Source organism: Stegastes partitus, unplaced genomic scaffold, assembly GCF_000690725.1.
Source record: "Stegastes partitus isolate 25-593 unplaced genomic scaffold, Stegastes_partitus-1.0.2 Scaffold496, whole genome shotgun sequence".
NCBI lineage: Eukaryota > Metazoa > Chordata > Actinopteri > Pomacentridae > Stegastes > Stegastes partitus.
Genome location: NW_007578227.1, coordinates 375,183 through 391,008, shown reverse-complemented (window position 1 = coordinate 391,008; position 15,826 = coordinate 375,183). Strand labels below are relative to the sequence as shown.

The window sequence follows — 15,826 nt, the reverse complement described above, 5'->3', positions numbered from 1 at the left end:
TAATGAAAAATATAAAACATACAGTAAGATTGCACAAGTAATATCCAACACAGGTGCAGACAATTGCAAAATCAGACACAAAAGATACATTACATATTTGAACATGAATCTGTACAGTTTTTTTTGTTTTTTTTTTCTAATTTAATATCTTTAAGCTTCAATATTTCTATAAATCTGAGCTGGCCATTTGTTTGCTATGTTACTGTTTGATACCGGTGGGTTTCAGTGAGACAGAATAGCTACAGTGTTCTCTAAAGTGCCATTACATGTCATTACATTAATGCCCTAATTTCAAAGTAATTGGTATTCACATATTTTATATGTTCATGTATTATGAAATTGCTACACTGTACAGTAGTGTTAAGTTGGAACAGAGTAAAACCTGTGTGCTGGTCTCCTGTCTATTTTATTCCTCCATTTGCTGGATTTCTACACGGCCCCCCTGCCTGTTGCTCCTGCTGATCATGCCAGACTTTACTTATATACACACACACACACACACACACACACACACACACACACACACACACTTTCTTACACCTCATGCACATCTTTTCTCACTTACCTGCATATGCTCACATGCTTCTTACTTGTTTACTTTTGTTCCATGTTATGTTTATGAGTCTATTTGTGTCTGGTACATGTGTATTTGTTCCTGCTGGCACCTCTTGGCCAGGTTATGTTTGCAAATGCGAACTGGTTCTCAAGCATTTTTACCTGGTAAAATAAAGGTCGAATAAATACATTTCTCAGTTGCAGATACCAAAATCATCACACATTGTTTTTTAGATCTCATTTTATAGATGATGTAATCCCATTCTGTATATCCTGGTTAGGTGGCAAGTGGTCATGAAAAGCTTCCAAACATCTGGATCAGGCTGCTGCTGCACCAGTTAATCTGAACTCTGAACATCTGGATTGGGCTGCTGCAGCAGCACCAGTTAATCTAAACCCTCAACATCTGGACTAAACTGCTGCTGCACAAATTAATCTGAACTCTGAACATTTGTATCAGGCTCATGGTGTCACCAGTTAATCTGAACTCTGAACATCTGGATTGGGCTGCTGCTGCATTTGTTAATCTGAACTATGAACATCTGGATCACAATGATGGTGTCACCAATTAATCTGAACCCTGAACATCTGGATCAGGCTAATGGTGTCACTAGTCAATCTGGACCCTGAACATCTGGATCAGGCTTATGGTGTCACTCGTCAATCTGAACATCTGGATCATGCTGCTGCTGCACCAGTTAATCTGAATTCTGAACATCTGGATCGGGCTGCTGCACCAGTTAATCTGAACTCTGAACATCTGGATCGGGCTGCTGCATCAGTTACTCTGAACTCTGAACATCTGGATCTGGCTGCTGCACCAGTTCCTCTGAACTCCAGTTAAACTGCACCACCGAGCTGCAGTAAGCGCAGCGGCTCAGGTCACTGACGTCACGTCATTTAACGCACTGTTTTACCGGGATTCATCCTTTGTAACGTCCCTGTGGTCCTTAACATTTGCATCGTTAGCTAGTGGAGCGGGTTGATGCCCAACACTTACATTTATAAGTATAGCCTTCCCCCGCCGAAGTTCCGCTTACGGAGTCCGCCATATTCTCAAACATCCAACCGTCACAGTTGTGCAATGAATCCTGGGAAATGAAGGACGCATTTGAAGGAGGCTTCGTCGCACCGCTGAAGGCAACCTCACCTGACCCTAAACCCTGGAGGAAGCAGCTTAAACTCGGACACAGCTGACGTGTTCTTCCGCCCGGTGTCACACTGTGAAGTTCCGGTAGAAACACCGCGTTACTGTTAGTTCCGCCTTGTTTAGCGCCGTTATCTCTCTTTTATCTCACAGTGTCTTGCAGCAATATCAAATCTGCATTCATCAGAAATAAATAAAAAGATATATGAGCAGTTTCTAAGCAACTATAAGGCTGCAGAGACAAAACTAAACAGATACATTAAAAATAAGTACGTTGATATTAAATAAAATGTTGCCTCAGTTTTAGCTTTCTGTGTTTTCATTTAGACTTTGACAAAATAACCATAACTATTTCACCGTGAGTCAGTTAATGAAAAGCTTGTCGTCTGACTTTTTGGATTTGTTGGAGTTTCCGTGCATCACATTGTAGATTATTTAATATTCAATTTAGTCAGGTAAATTTACACAATTGGTAAAAATGCAGGTTCTTAACTGTAATTCTATTCTTATTTCTACTAGAATCCTACACTGATGCTAATACTGAGTTCCTGTCAACAAATCCCACAGATGGCCGATGTGGTGATAAATTAAGAACTAAACAACACAAAGCCTTTGTCAAAACAGCAGAAACGGTTATTTTTTTTGTTTGTTTTTTTTAATTCATTTGCCTGTATGTATTAGCTTATATCAGTCAAAACCACCTTGTATACATGTATTGCTTCATAAATAATAATCTTGGTGACGTCTTTTATCCTGACTAAGGAATATGTTTGATGGGGCTCTTCAGTGTTACACCTTATAATAAACAAGCTGTAAATGTCCATTACATTCAAACCATTTTATGAAACTTTTATGAAAACTGGTTTCTCATTTTAGGCATAGGCATTCATGGCAAATATGAAATAATACCTGGTTCATGTTCCATAAGATTATATAGTAATAATAATAATAATAATAATAATTTTTGAAGTTCATTGTGTTGTAATATTTTACATTGCTGCACTGGTAGATTTACTCAAGTACTCCTTCCACCTCTGCTCCACAAACCAAATTGTACTGAAATATATTTACAGCCATGTCATTTGAATACGTCTGTCTCTGTATTTGTATACTGACATGTTGCCTGCTGTGCAGTCCTGAGGCTGGAAGCAGGACTGAGACACGTGTCCCAGCAGAAGAGCCTGCACTTCGGTCACTTGTCTCTGTTTAGCCAAAGTCTGGAATAATCTAGAAGGACAGACAAACACTGAAATGTCAGAGACTGGTCAACAAAGACGAGTCAAAAACAGAGGAGATGCACAGCGAAATGAAAAGAGGACCAGACAGAGAGACTGTGTGCAAACATGAGATTATGTTAATGTCCAAGGACGTAAAATCGTTTCCGAGTACATTCACAGACACCTTATATAAGAGTGTGGCTCTCAGCGTATTTGCACACTGCTTGTGGCCTGGTTTTGTGTTACAACACATCACACCATGTCTGCCTATTTGGTTTACACAGAAACAAAGGTGAGTGCACTGTTATCTGCATATAGCACTGTAACTATTGACTATGGAGGTTAAGCAAATGTGTGTGATGTAGACGTAGTGTGACACATCTGCACCTCGCTAAAGATCCCTCCAATTGCATGAAACTAAACTGAATTCTCAGAATGACTGTTATTATTGGCTGCAGTTCATTGATTTACCTGGTGGTACAGTTGCAGTGGTACAGTGTCCTCAGTTCCGGATTATAGAGGCCGTACTTCCTTTGCAGAGGTAAGATCTTTTCTTTGCATTTATCAAGATCCTTGTAGATACCACAAGACATTTCAATCTCTGTGGAGAGGAAGTATGAGTGGAAATGTTCAGTTATACTACTGCAACACAGAAAAAAATATTTAAGGAAATGTGTAAACCCTGTGAACCCCAGGCAGGCTTACTTATTATTATTATTGTAAAAAATATCAAAATTACACTATTTATCAGAGTTAGAAAGTATAAACACAGAAATAATGATCATCTTTTCAACTTGCTGACACTCCTTGAACATCTTTAGTTTTTTTTCCCTTTTCTTAATGACTTATGGCATTCTAACTGTGTTATACAGTACAGAAGACATTTGAGTTCTCTCTGTTTCTAACCATGGCTGTGCTGTTTCCATGGGCGTGCAGGGATTTATACTGCTGTGAAAAATGAGTCCACAATGAGGACAAATATGAAAGGGTTAAATATGGAATACCTGTGATGTCCTGCCTGGTCACCGTTGGGGTTTTGGTGCTCTCTATGTGGTTTGCCCTCTCTGGTAGTGATCCTGACGATGTGGAGGTGGTAGCATTAGTAATAGTAGAGACGGAGGCTGAGGGGGAACTTGTTGAAGGTGTGGGCAGTGTGGATGCAGCAGCAGTGATGGGGAAAAGCTCAGGATCCAATGTGCTGCTCTGCAGGAGTTCTGCAGGTGTGGTCGTGTTGATGATGGAGTCGGTGCTGTTCATGTAGTCTTCTGTTGGATCGATGGACTCGTACAGTGTGGGCGGATGGACCTCGGCATACAGTGCCATTTGAGTCTCTTTACACCTGTGAGTCAAAGCAGAGGGTGAAATAATTAAAGAAACTGCTATCCTCGCCAAGTCCATCCATCCATCCATTATCTATACACCGCTTAATCCTCACTGGGGTCGCGGGGGGGCTGGAGTCTATCCCAGCTGACTTAGGGTGAAGGCAGGGGACACCCTGGACAGGTCACCAGTCTATCACAGGGCTACACTTAGAGACAGACAACCAAGCACACTCACATTCACACCTACGGACAATTTAGAATCACCAATTAACCTCAACGTGTTTTTGGACCTTGTGGGAGGAAGCTGGAGAACCTGGAGAGAACCCATGCTGCACGCTGTAAACCCTGCACGCTGTAAACCCTGCACGCTGTAAACCCTGCACGCTGTAAACCCTGCACGCTGAGGAGAACATGCAAACTCCACGCAGAAAGATCCCGGGTGTCCTCACCGGGACACAAACCGGCGACCTTCTTTCTGTGAGGCAATGGTGCTGATCACCGACCCACCTTGCAACCTTGCCAAGTCTTACATGAGAATACTGATAGCACTCGGTTATCTGTCAGATCAAAATGAAGTTTCTACCAGCATTAATACAGCTAGCCTGGTTCTGTTCAAAAATAACAAAACCCAACCAAATTAGTGAAATTAGAGCCAACAAACAGCTTCACTGAAGCTACACAGGACAAACTGTGTTCCTGGTTGTCAGTAAGTGTTTTCCACTGCAGCCCGTTGCTGTTTCAGGGCAGCCTGAATCTTGAATATGCTCTGACCACAAGAACCATCAATGTAGAACCTAATACCGAACTCAGAGTTGATTGGTTATACTTGGAAAGGTCAACAAGTATCATTTTTCTGCCCTCTCCTCATTGAGTAGCAGCCTTCTCCTCTCATACACAATCAACAATGTAAAATTGTCCACATAGAATAATGTATCAAACCTTTGTTGGCCTATTTCCTACATGCTCATAGAACATCCACTGCCTTCTATTTGCTGGTGTTTGGTGCACTCTGAGTTAACATTGCGGTTGAAGCTAGAGATCCTAGAGTGCAATGGAAACAGGAAGGCTGAAAAGGCCAAAAATCAGACCATTTCTTTAAACACTAGCGCCACCTCACGACTGCCCAAAGTTCCTGTGGTGGAGAGCTGCCTAATCATAATAATGTTAGCATGCTCATATGTAGTAGGTATAATGTTTAACGTGTGCAGCATCTGAATTTTAGCATTTTACCATGCTAGCATTTGCGAATTAGTGTTAAACACTAGAGATTTGATTTAAAAGATCAAAATCATCAAGGTATTTTTAGACTGATTGCTATTGGCACAAACCGAAGCCTGATCTTTTGCTTACATCTGCTGTCTGTTGTAGAGAGCACAATTTGCGGCAGTAAAGTATGAATACAAATTTTGTACATTTTTGCAGCATTGTCGAACAAATATTTGATTATTTGAGAACATAACCTGAACAGAGTAGACATTTATCCTATGCTGATATATTTCTATTTTAATGAATGGATGCATTGCATGGGTGGTCAAGGTGGTTCTGTTACACATGTCTCTGATACAGCAACACTGTCCGAGTTGATCCAAGCATGTCTCAAACACATGAACTCTGGCTGGAGGTTATTAAGCAACACAGAAGCCTATTCTCTTCTACCTGCATTCAGATTGATCACCTCCTTGGGTCTCTACAGTATTAAACAGTAAGAGACACCACCTGGTGGAACAAACAGGTATTACAGCTAATCTACAATGCATTTTCTGACATACATGAAGAGAACACAGGCTTTGCTGTCTTTTGAAGCTTGTATTTCATACTTGTCAGAGTTTTACAACAAGGTTTGTGAACACCTACGTAACATTGAGGAACAGCTTAGAAGCACAATGTTGTTTGTTTTAATTGCCAAACTACTCCGCTGTCAAGCTTATGCACTGGATACTAAATGTATTAAACATTTTCTTGACAGATATTTCCTATTTTATTTTATAGTTATTCCTATCCTTCTTGAAAAGCTCATATTTGGCTCTTTTTTTTTTGCCTCAGCTGCTTTTATGTGCATGTAAAAGTCTCCAACTTAATAAACCCGACTAAAGACAGTTATTTTCTCCTACACTGCTCTTTACCTGCCTTCTTCCATTACTTATCTACATCACCATGTAGCACATTTGCGAAACGACTGCCTAGTGTCTAGTTTGACCCTCAAACAAAGCCACTCAGTTAAGCTTAGGCACCAAAATTACTAGANTAATAATAATAATAATAATAATAATAATAATAATAATAATAATAATAATAACAGTATTCAAAGATCCTAGAGAAGCCTCATGTAGATACAATTACCACCAACAAATGGTTATCGAATAATCTGAAAGGGGAAACAGAGGGGCTACTAGTAGCAGCTCAAGACCAGGTAATATACACCAGAAACTACCAAAAAGTAATATGTGGCCAGCAAGTGGAGAGCAAATGCAGAATGTGTTCACAGCATGAAGAGACAGTTGACCATATTCTATCTGGTTGTGAAGTATTAGGCAAAACAGAGTACATCTCCAGGCACAGTAAAGCTGCAGCTGTATCTCCAAACATCTGCAAGGATCATGACATCAAAGTTACAGACAAGTGGCACGAGCATGAGCTGGAGACTGTGGTGCACATTAAGACAACAGAACTATAGAACTATAGCAGCAAACAGACCAGACATCATCATTAAAGATTCAATGAATTCTACCTGCAAACTGACTGATATGGCTATTTCATCAGACAGAAACATCACACTAAAAGAAATAGAAAAGGAGTGCAAGTACAAAGACCTGCAACTAGAAATACAGTGAATGCGGCAGATGAACACTGACGTGATCCCTGTGGTCGTTGGTGTGCTTGGTACAATAAAGAAGGGGATGGTAGAAAATATCAAGAAAGTATCAGAGAGAGCGACAGAACAGAAACCCAAAAGATCAGCATGCTGGGACACTTTCTGCATGGAGTTTGCATGTTCTCCCTGTGCAGCATGGGTTCTCTACGGGTTCTCCGGCTTCCTCCCACAAGGTCCAAAAACATGTTGTGGTTAATTGGTGATTCTAAATTGTCCGTAGGTGTGAATGTGAGTGTGCTTGGTTGTCTGTCTCCAAGTGTAGCCCTGCGATAGACTGGCAACCTGTGCAGGGTGTACCCTGCCTTCGCCCTAAGTTAGCTGGGAGCTCCATCTGAAGATCTCCTCTTCTGCAGTGACAGACTCTGCTGTGTACTACTGTGCTCTGCAGCCCACAATGACAGGAAACAACAGAACTCTGTACAAAAACCTTTGGAGCAAAGACAACAGAAAACTGCACAACATCCACTGGAGGGAGACACACTCTGTTATAGTTTAATGGTTTGCTCAGATATAATCTGGATTCTTTGCAGTGGTCAGAATGAAGCAACTTTTAAAAAAAAAAGTCAAAGCCATGATGAATGTTTGCTGCATCATTTAATAAGCATCACAACACAACTTCTGACAATGTTCAACTCACAACTGAGACTGATGTAAAGATGGTTTTCTGCTTCTCCACTGATATTCGATCTCCAAAGCTACGTGACAGTTCAATCGAGATGATTTTACAAAAAAAGGACAAACAGTGGGTTCCCAAACTCTGAGACCATTTCCAATGATAATTGCAGCTCAGCACTCTCAGCAAATAGTAGAATCAGTGAAAAATGTCCATGAATGTCAGAACCTCTCTGTAACTGCTTGTCGACTGTTGCTTCAGTGACAGCAGCACCTGACCTGTGTGGGTTCAAAGGTTTGTTCATATCTGGTAATCCTTGTTCTTCCAGCAGAATGTGACAGTGTTCCAAAGAGCTTTACAATATCTCAAATCACTCCTATGCTGACGAGGGATGTCACGACACCATAAAACTTGGTAATTGGCAGTAAAACAGCTAAAACCAGTTTGTGACACTAATTTCAATACCAAGGAAAAAAAATAAACCAATGCAGTTCTTCAACATCAACAATTTAATGTAAAAATTAAAAAAAATAAGATAAAGCTTTCAAGTAATAAGAAAAATATTCCTGTATTTTATAACAAAACTATATTGTTCCAAAAGCTGAAAAAGCATAAGCACCCTGTCCTCATTAGATTTAATGCTAAATGAAGAAGTTAACAAATGCAGTATTCATCTGGCTGAGTGCTGTCATCTGCCATTTCAGTACCAGATGGCTGCAGCCCTCCTCCTCCTCCTCCTCCTCCTCCTCCTCCTCCTCCACCCCCAGTTTTCATCTGAACCAGTGTGTCATCAGCAGTGCTGCTTCACATCACATCCATCCAGATGTTCAGTTTGGTTCTTCACCGTGTTCCACCAGACGGAGTCCAGACTCCATCTCATGTAACTGTCAAGGATTCATGTATTTCCTCATCTTTACTTTATTGTACACACGTTGTCAAATACATCAATTACTGACTCTGTCAGCATTTCTGCTCTTTGAGTCGCAAACGAATGGTGCTTTAGCACTCAAAGATCTACTTTTAACCTGTGCCAATTCATACATGTTTCAAGTTTGTTTCCCAGGTTGTTTTCGCCGCAGAGGTTTTGGGCCTGTGCCTTGGGCTGTGTGGACTGACTTATGACTTTTGAGCCCTGAAAACCAAATAAATGTTTGACCGCAGGTGGTACAAAGGTACGGCCTCTCATTCGTGTGTATTCTCATGTGGACTTTCAAAGCACCACTGTGAATGAAACTTTTACCACATGAACTGCAAGAAAATGGTTTCTCACCTGTATGGATTGCCACATGCCTTCTAAGTGTTGAAGAATCACTAAACCTTTTCCCACAGGTGTTACAAAGGTACGGCTTCTCACCTGTGTGAATTCTTGTGTGGACTTTTAGGGTTTTGCTAGCTCTGAAACTTTTCCCACACCTTTCACAAGCAAATGGCTTCTCACCAGTGTGGATTCTGTAATGTTTTGTTAGTTTGGATTTATTTTTCATGGCTTTTCCACAGATGTCACATGTTAGAGGCTTTTTCCCTGTGTAATTTTCACAGTCATTATTTAAAATAGAATTGTCTGCATTTTTACTGCAACTGCTGTTTCCCTCATATCTCTTCTCTGGCTTCAGCTCTGCTTTTCTAGTTGATCCTGAGTCTACTTGCATGCTTACTTCTGGAACTGAGCTCTCAACTACAGGAGACTCGTGAGAGAGAAGCTGGTCGCTGTTTGGTTCTCGCTCAGTGTGCTCACTTTCCTCATAAGGAGGGGTCACCACAAAGATGTCAGTCTCCTGCTTCATTACAAACTTCTCTCCATCCAGACTTGTGCAAAATTCTACCGTTTCCTCTTTAATCTGTGGAGGTTCTTTGTCCTCTTGGACCAGACTGGTGCAAAGTTCCTCCTGTTCCTCTTTAATCTGTGGAAAATCTGGGTCCTCTTTTTCCAAACCACAGTTCCCCTCCTGGTGACAGAGCTTTCGGTGAGCGTTAAACTCCTCCTTCTGGCAGACATAATACTGTGGGAGTTCTGGAAGGACAAAAGGACACAAGAAAAAGATGACTAATGTGATGACAGGAACACATGCAGCAGCCACTTTTTATTTGGGACTGGACATCCCTGGAAACTCTGCTTAAGAGTTGGGCGTTAGGTAAAAAAGAACGACATTTTTCCCATTTAATTATTGTACTCTAACAGCTATTAAACAGCAGGAGGAATGATACAAGTCTCTCTAAATTAGTCAGTATTTTTCTGGACGTATGATTTCACAATGTGCACAAAATCAGAGAGAATCTAGAAGTACACAGTACTGGGCACTTTTCTGCACATCACACAGATAAGTTTGATGCCGAGCAAATGTGTCTGAATAAAGCTGCTACCCTCACGAGCCCTCAAACCTGTTAGGACAGTTTGATTTTACTGTTTTTGTATTTTACTATTGGCTATCGTACTATTGGTTTGACTCATCAGCAGTTATCCTAAATAAAATGTGTTAATGGTGGTTTATAGTTAAAAACAATGCTTTTATATTCTCTTCCTCTGCATGTGTGATCAAAACACACCTTCCATATTAATGTATCAGTCTGCACATAAAACCACAGCTGAACTTGGGTTGAGATGATTCCTTTGTGTCAATAGGTCTAAAATGTAAAGTACATTTTAAAATATTTCTTTATCGTGTACAAAGTCATTTCTGCACCGTTGCTGTCATGGTAACGCAACCTTACAACATGCATAATCTCATGCTGAGATTCTGTGATTTCATATTGTCTATTTATATTAACAGCCATGCATGAGCGGGGAAGTTGATTAAACTAACATTACAGGTTTTTTTTTTTTCTGTCTGTGTGTCATTTCTTTCTGATGCACTGATGCAAAAACACATTTGCCAGTGATTAATGTTAATTTTTTCCCCTTGCACAGAATTGAGACCTGCACTACAACGCAGGTTCAACCTACCCAGGGTATCTTTTCGTTATCTGGCTTCACTTAACATAATAACGCAATCGGGGTCATCGGTCTTATGAAGCTGGTTATCAAGTCAACTCATGAAATGTGAATGTAGCTTCACACAAAAGGGGCAGAGTTGGAAACTGATGATCAATCACAAACATGGATGTCTACGAGCATCACAGTGGCATCTCTTAAAAGCAAAGACCAAAATGTAATATTAGAGAAATACCACATTTAAACATGATACAGACTGAAAGCAACAGAGCTGCAGCAGCTAAAGCAGAATGGAAAACTGCAAAAAGCTGCAGACTGTTTGAATGCATAAATAATATGCTCATCAATATCTAGCCCTTTGAATGTACGTTGCTCAGATGAAGGTTTCTTATTCAACACAGATAATACACACATTATATCTTGACACATTTTTCAGCTACATCACCCAACCCGACATCAGCTAGTTTTAATGNTCACCATGTAGCACATTTGCGAAACGACTGCCTAGTGTCTAGTTTGACCCTCAAACAAAGCCACTCAGTTAAGCTTAGGCACCAAAATTACTAGAGAATTCATAAATTCGAAAGACTGATCAAATCAAAGTCTTATTAAGTCAATCTGAACTTTACTTACATTCCAAACCAGTTTCTTTCTATGCACTGGAGTCGGTGGGAGAACTCAAAGCAGTGCATCTTGAGCAGGTTAAAGAACGTGTATCCCACCACATTTGCTATGCTGTCATTCGCCTCCTTCAGACAGCTGCGGAACCTGGAACATAAAAGAGATTCGGTTTCATCTTTGTAACAAGACAAAACAACAGATGAGCTGATGTGGAGTATGGGGATCTTTGATGAGAAAACAGTTACTTGTTGTCACAGTCGCAGTGAGACATGGTGAAGATGTTGGTGTTGAAGACGCCAAACTGTGAGTGGAATGACAGGATGGTGTGTTTGCACTGGTCGTGTTCCCGGCAGCAGCTGTCTGTGTCTGAAAAAACTCCTGTAAGAGATACAGTGACAAAGATAAAGGATGAATTACAAGATTATTTCCATGAGTTTATTTCCATTTTGATTATTTGACAGGTTTAGGATCCAAGACACAGTTTTGATGCTAAGTGTGATATAACTTGTTCTAATGGATCTGTTTTATTTTTTTTTAAAAAACATCTGACATGCATTCCTGCCATTGGCTTCAAGCTTCAAGTTCAGACGTGGCCGTTAGCACCTTTTGAAACCGGCTATGATAAGTGAGAGGTGAATCTGACTGAGAACTGGAGGACACAATGGTAGCAACATGTCAGTCACAAGGTAACCCCTTTCCTAAAGCATCCAATGCTTTTTGGTTGATTTTCCTTTATGTAGAACCACAACTTACAAAATGAACATCATGCTGTATTTAAGGAGACTTGAAACTCGCAACAGAGAGTATAAAATCATGTCTCTCTGATTCTTACTGAAGGCCATTTATGTCTCTTTGTTGTCATTATCTGTCATCTGTTTGCAGCCATTTGATGTCTGTTTGTCTTTCTTGGAAGTCATTTTGTGTCTCTTTGTGGTCATTTTGCACTTTTTTGTAGCCACTTGGAGTCTGATTGTTTCTCTTTGTTGTCCTTTTGTTTCTTTTTAGAGTCATTTTATGTCTCTTTTTCGTCATTTTGCATCTTTTGGAAGTCATTTGTTGTCTCTTTACCTGTCGTGGTAGTCCTGTTGTATCTCTTTGTGGTCACTATGTGTCTCTTTGTGGCCATTTTGTGTCTCTCTGGCATCATTTTGCACCTTTTTATAATCATTTGGTGTCCTTTGTAGAGATCTTGTTTCTCTTTGCAGTCATTTTGTTTGACACGTTTGTGGCCACTTGGTGTCTCTTTGTCATTACTTTTCTTTTTTTTGTTGCCATTTAGTGTCTTTTTGTCTGTGTTGTCCTTTTGTTTCTCTTTGTAGCCTTTTTGCCTCTTGGTCATCATTTTGTATCTTTTTGCAGGCCTATGATGTCTCTTTAGCTCACTCTGTGTTCCTTTTGTGTCTCTTTGTCATCCCTTGTTGTAGCAACTTGGTATCTCTTTATCTCTCTCTGTAGTCATTTTCTGACTATTATCATTTTTGCTACATTTTGCAAGCACTTGGTATCTAGTTGTTCCTCTCTGGAGTCATTTTGTGTTTGTAATCATTTTGCATTACAGTCGTGACTTGACATTCGGACCCTCTACAATCCGAAAACCTTGCTATCTGACAGGTTTTTAGGAAAAACAAACGGAACCTATAAAAAATAGCCTAAACATAACAACAGCCTTGGATTCCGACTCTGACATGACATTTTATGTCACAAATAAGGATAATGGTGTATTATCTGACTTAACAATCCGACAGATCTACTTACCTTTCATGTCAACCAACAGGCCTGTGCACAAGTGCACCAGTCAATTAGTCGTGAAATCCAGCTATGCGTAGTGTTCTAACAATACGCTAGTTATTATAACAACTAAAAACAATAAATGTTAACAACAAATTACCCTTCAAACATCAAGCCCTCCTTGTATCTCGACCTCCATCTTGACAATCTGACAGCCTTGCTATCCAACATAAATTAAGGTTTTACATTTAGTGTTGGATTATTAAGTCACGACTGTATTTTTTTAGCTGTTTGGTGGCTCATTGTAGTCATTTTTTGTGTCTTTATCATCTTTATGCCACTCCTTGTTGCCAATTGGTTTGACAACTTGACATCACAAACTCTTATAAATTATTACTGAGGTGACAAATCAAAGCAAAGTAGGGCCCCCTCTCACAGACTTCCATACAATCAGACTTGTTTTAGCAACTAGAGGAGTCGCCTCCTGCTGGTTGTTCGAAAGAATGCAGAGTTCAGGACACAGCTGCACTGGCTTCTCTTTTCAGACCTAGAGGCTATGTTCCTCATTTATATAGAGTTGATGGACTTCACAGTGTTACACTGCTCTACAGATTCAGGGAAGAAGACTGCAAGCCAACAAAAATATGCAGCTTTCAAACTTCTCAGTAAAACAGACTTTTCTTGTCAGGCTTAAGATAAAGTAAAGCAGCACAGTGAGACCCTGGAACAAAAGAATGTTCCTCATAATGCAATAAATAAAACAAACAAATAAATCTGAATAATAAATATGTTTTTCAATTTAATTTGATGTTTGTGATTTTTCTGCATTACCAATTGGATATTTGTTCAGGCATTTATTCAGGTTGTTTTCTCCTGACTAGATGACTTGTGTTGTATCTACTGAAATTGTAGAAACTGTAGAACTTGTACATTATTTGCTTTAAAATCAATGTTGTCCATCATTTTGCTTTTGTATAGATATTCGTTTTTATTTACTTATTTTTAAAAAGTATTTTATTCTATATTTTGTTAAATTTTTTTCATTTAAATATGGTCACCACTCTATTTTTTCTAGAGACCCTGTGAATGGGAAAAGCCAACTTACCCAGATCTGAATATGAAGGCGCCTTGTTTCCAGATCCACACCACAGAGTTCCAGGTACGATGAAGCCGCGCTTCACACGCCGATTGACCCTGACCTCTGACCCCTCACCTCGATCCAGACCCCCGACGCTCCTCACCGTCCTCTTCCCTGCCTGCTCACCGAGTCCGGCGACGCCCGGAGAGACCACAGAGACGCACCGCTCCTCCTCCGCCATGAACATGGACTCTAAATCTAAATTGTCCTTTGGATGGTCTGAAAACTCCTGCGTGCGCTCCCGGCACAGAGACAAGTAGTTGTGGACCACCGCTACGTCGTCGCTCCAGGCGCAGCTGCGCAGAGCGCGCCGACCGGACCAGACGCTGTGGTACAGCCGCAGAGATGTAGCGGCCTGCTGCAGGAAACTGTAGTGCACTTCTTGTTTGTCTGAAGAAACTTTAGTCCAAGTGCAGAAGATAGGAGCTGCGGCTGCTGCTGCGGTGCAGCTCAGGAGGGATGATGTTAAGATGAGGAGAAGAGCCACAGCGTGCGTCATGGTGGAGCAAAGAGCTGGATGACAGAGGCTAAGAGGCTTTAAATGTGAAACAAAATGAGTCTGTGAGGACTTTCTGACAGATTGACAGACTCCTGGTGGGTTTTAAATGAGAGAAAGAGGAGGATCTAAAATAAACAGATGAGCCATGTGACTTGCCAGCCTCCCTCTCTCTCTCCCTCTCCCTCTCCTCTCTCTCTCTCATGACATATTGACAACACACTCCCACTCAGACACCCAACTTATCAATTTGCAAATGTGCCTACTATTGATAAGTGACTGACACGCCCCAAATACACTGACAATCTGACAAGATAATAATCAATTTGCACTGATTTATAGATGAGGTTTCCTCAGCCTTTATTTTTTGTAGTTGAGTCTTACTTTCCTCAACCTGTGATGACATGCATGTATTATACAAGTCTTGAACCATCACTGCTTTAAAGTTACACACTACAGAGTTCACAGTTTCCCAACCTTTGACAGCATTGTCTCCTTATGACGTCCACAGGTTGTGACCGCAGTGCTGAATAAGCCTTTGCACTTGACAGCCCGAAAACAAAACAATACAAAACAAAACAAAACAAAAAAATCCTATTACCTCCCACACAGCCTGCTGCGGGCATCAACGCCCTATCACACTTGGAATTGTTCTGTGGCACTTATCTAGATTGTTTTCTCCTGACTAGATCCTTGCTTGTGTTGTATTTGCTCTCAGGTGTGTGTCGTTTGGATAAAAGCGTCTGCCAAATTAAATTGTAGAATTGCAGAATTGGTTTGTTCTTTCTCACTCCTGTAGTCATTTGGTGACCTCTTGCAGTTTCTTGGGGCCTCCTGAGGACAAGCCCTGGCATAGGGCATGCAGAAGGGCTTTGACCTGAAAGACAGGCAAAATGACGACAAAGGGCAGTTTGTGTCTGTTGCCATGTTGCACACTGTTCCAGCCGTTTAGTGTCTATTTGTGGTTATTTTGTTTCTCTTGTCATCTTTTTGCATCTTTTTGTGTCTCTTTGTGGTCATCTTGCATCTTTTCGTGTCTCTTTGTGGTCATCTTGCATCTTTTTGTAAACCCCCGGCAGCTCTTTGTCTCTGTTTGTAGTCATTCAGTGTCTCTTTGTCGTCATTTTGTGTCTGTTTGCAGCTATTTTTTGTCTTCCTATCTTTACAGGTTGTTTTTTTGTGCCTCTT

At 40.6% G+C, this 15,826-nt stretch overlaps 1 protein-coding gene across 1 annotated transcript in view; it reads right to left on the bottom strand.

Annotated features, from left to right (window-relative positions):
- The window catches only part of pla2g3 (phospholipase A2 group III), a 28,712-nt gene extending 14,071 nt beyond the window's left edge, over window positions 1–14,641 (bottom strand). Inside the window, exons 1-6 of the mRNA XM_008287354.1 lie at window positions 14,110–14,641; window positions 11,522–11,654; window positions 11,289–11,423; window positions 3,924–4,258; window positions 3,391–3,520; window positions 2,819–2,929 (exon numbers count right to left, since the gene is read on the bottom strand). Of these exons, the coding sequence (XP_008285576.1) occupies window positions 2,819–2,929; window positions 3,391–3,520; window positions 3,924–4,258; window positions 11,289–11,423; window positions 11,522–11,654; window positions 14,110–14,641 (1,376 nt within the window). The remainder of the gene's footprint in view (window positions 1–2,818; window positions 2,930–3,390; window positions 3,521–3,923; window positions 4,259–11,288; window positions 11,424–11,521; window positions 11,655–14,109) is intronic.
- Between the last annotated feature and the right edge of the window lie 1,185 nt (window positions 14,642–15,826).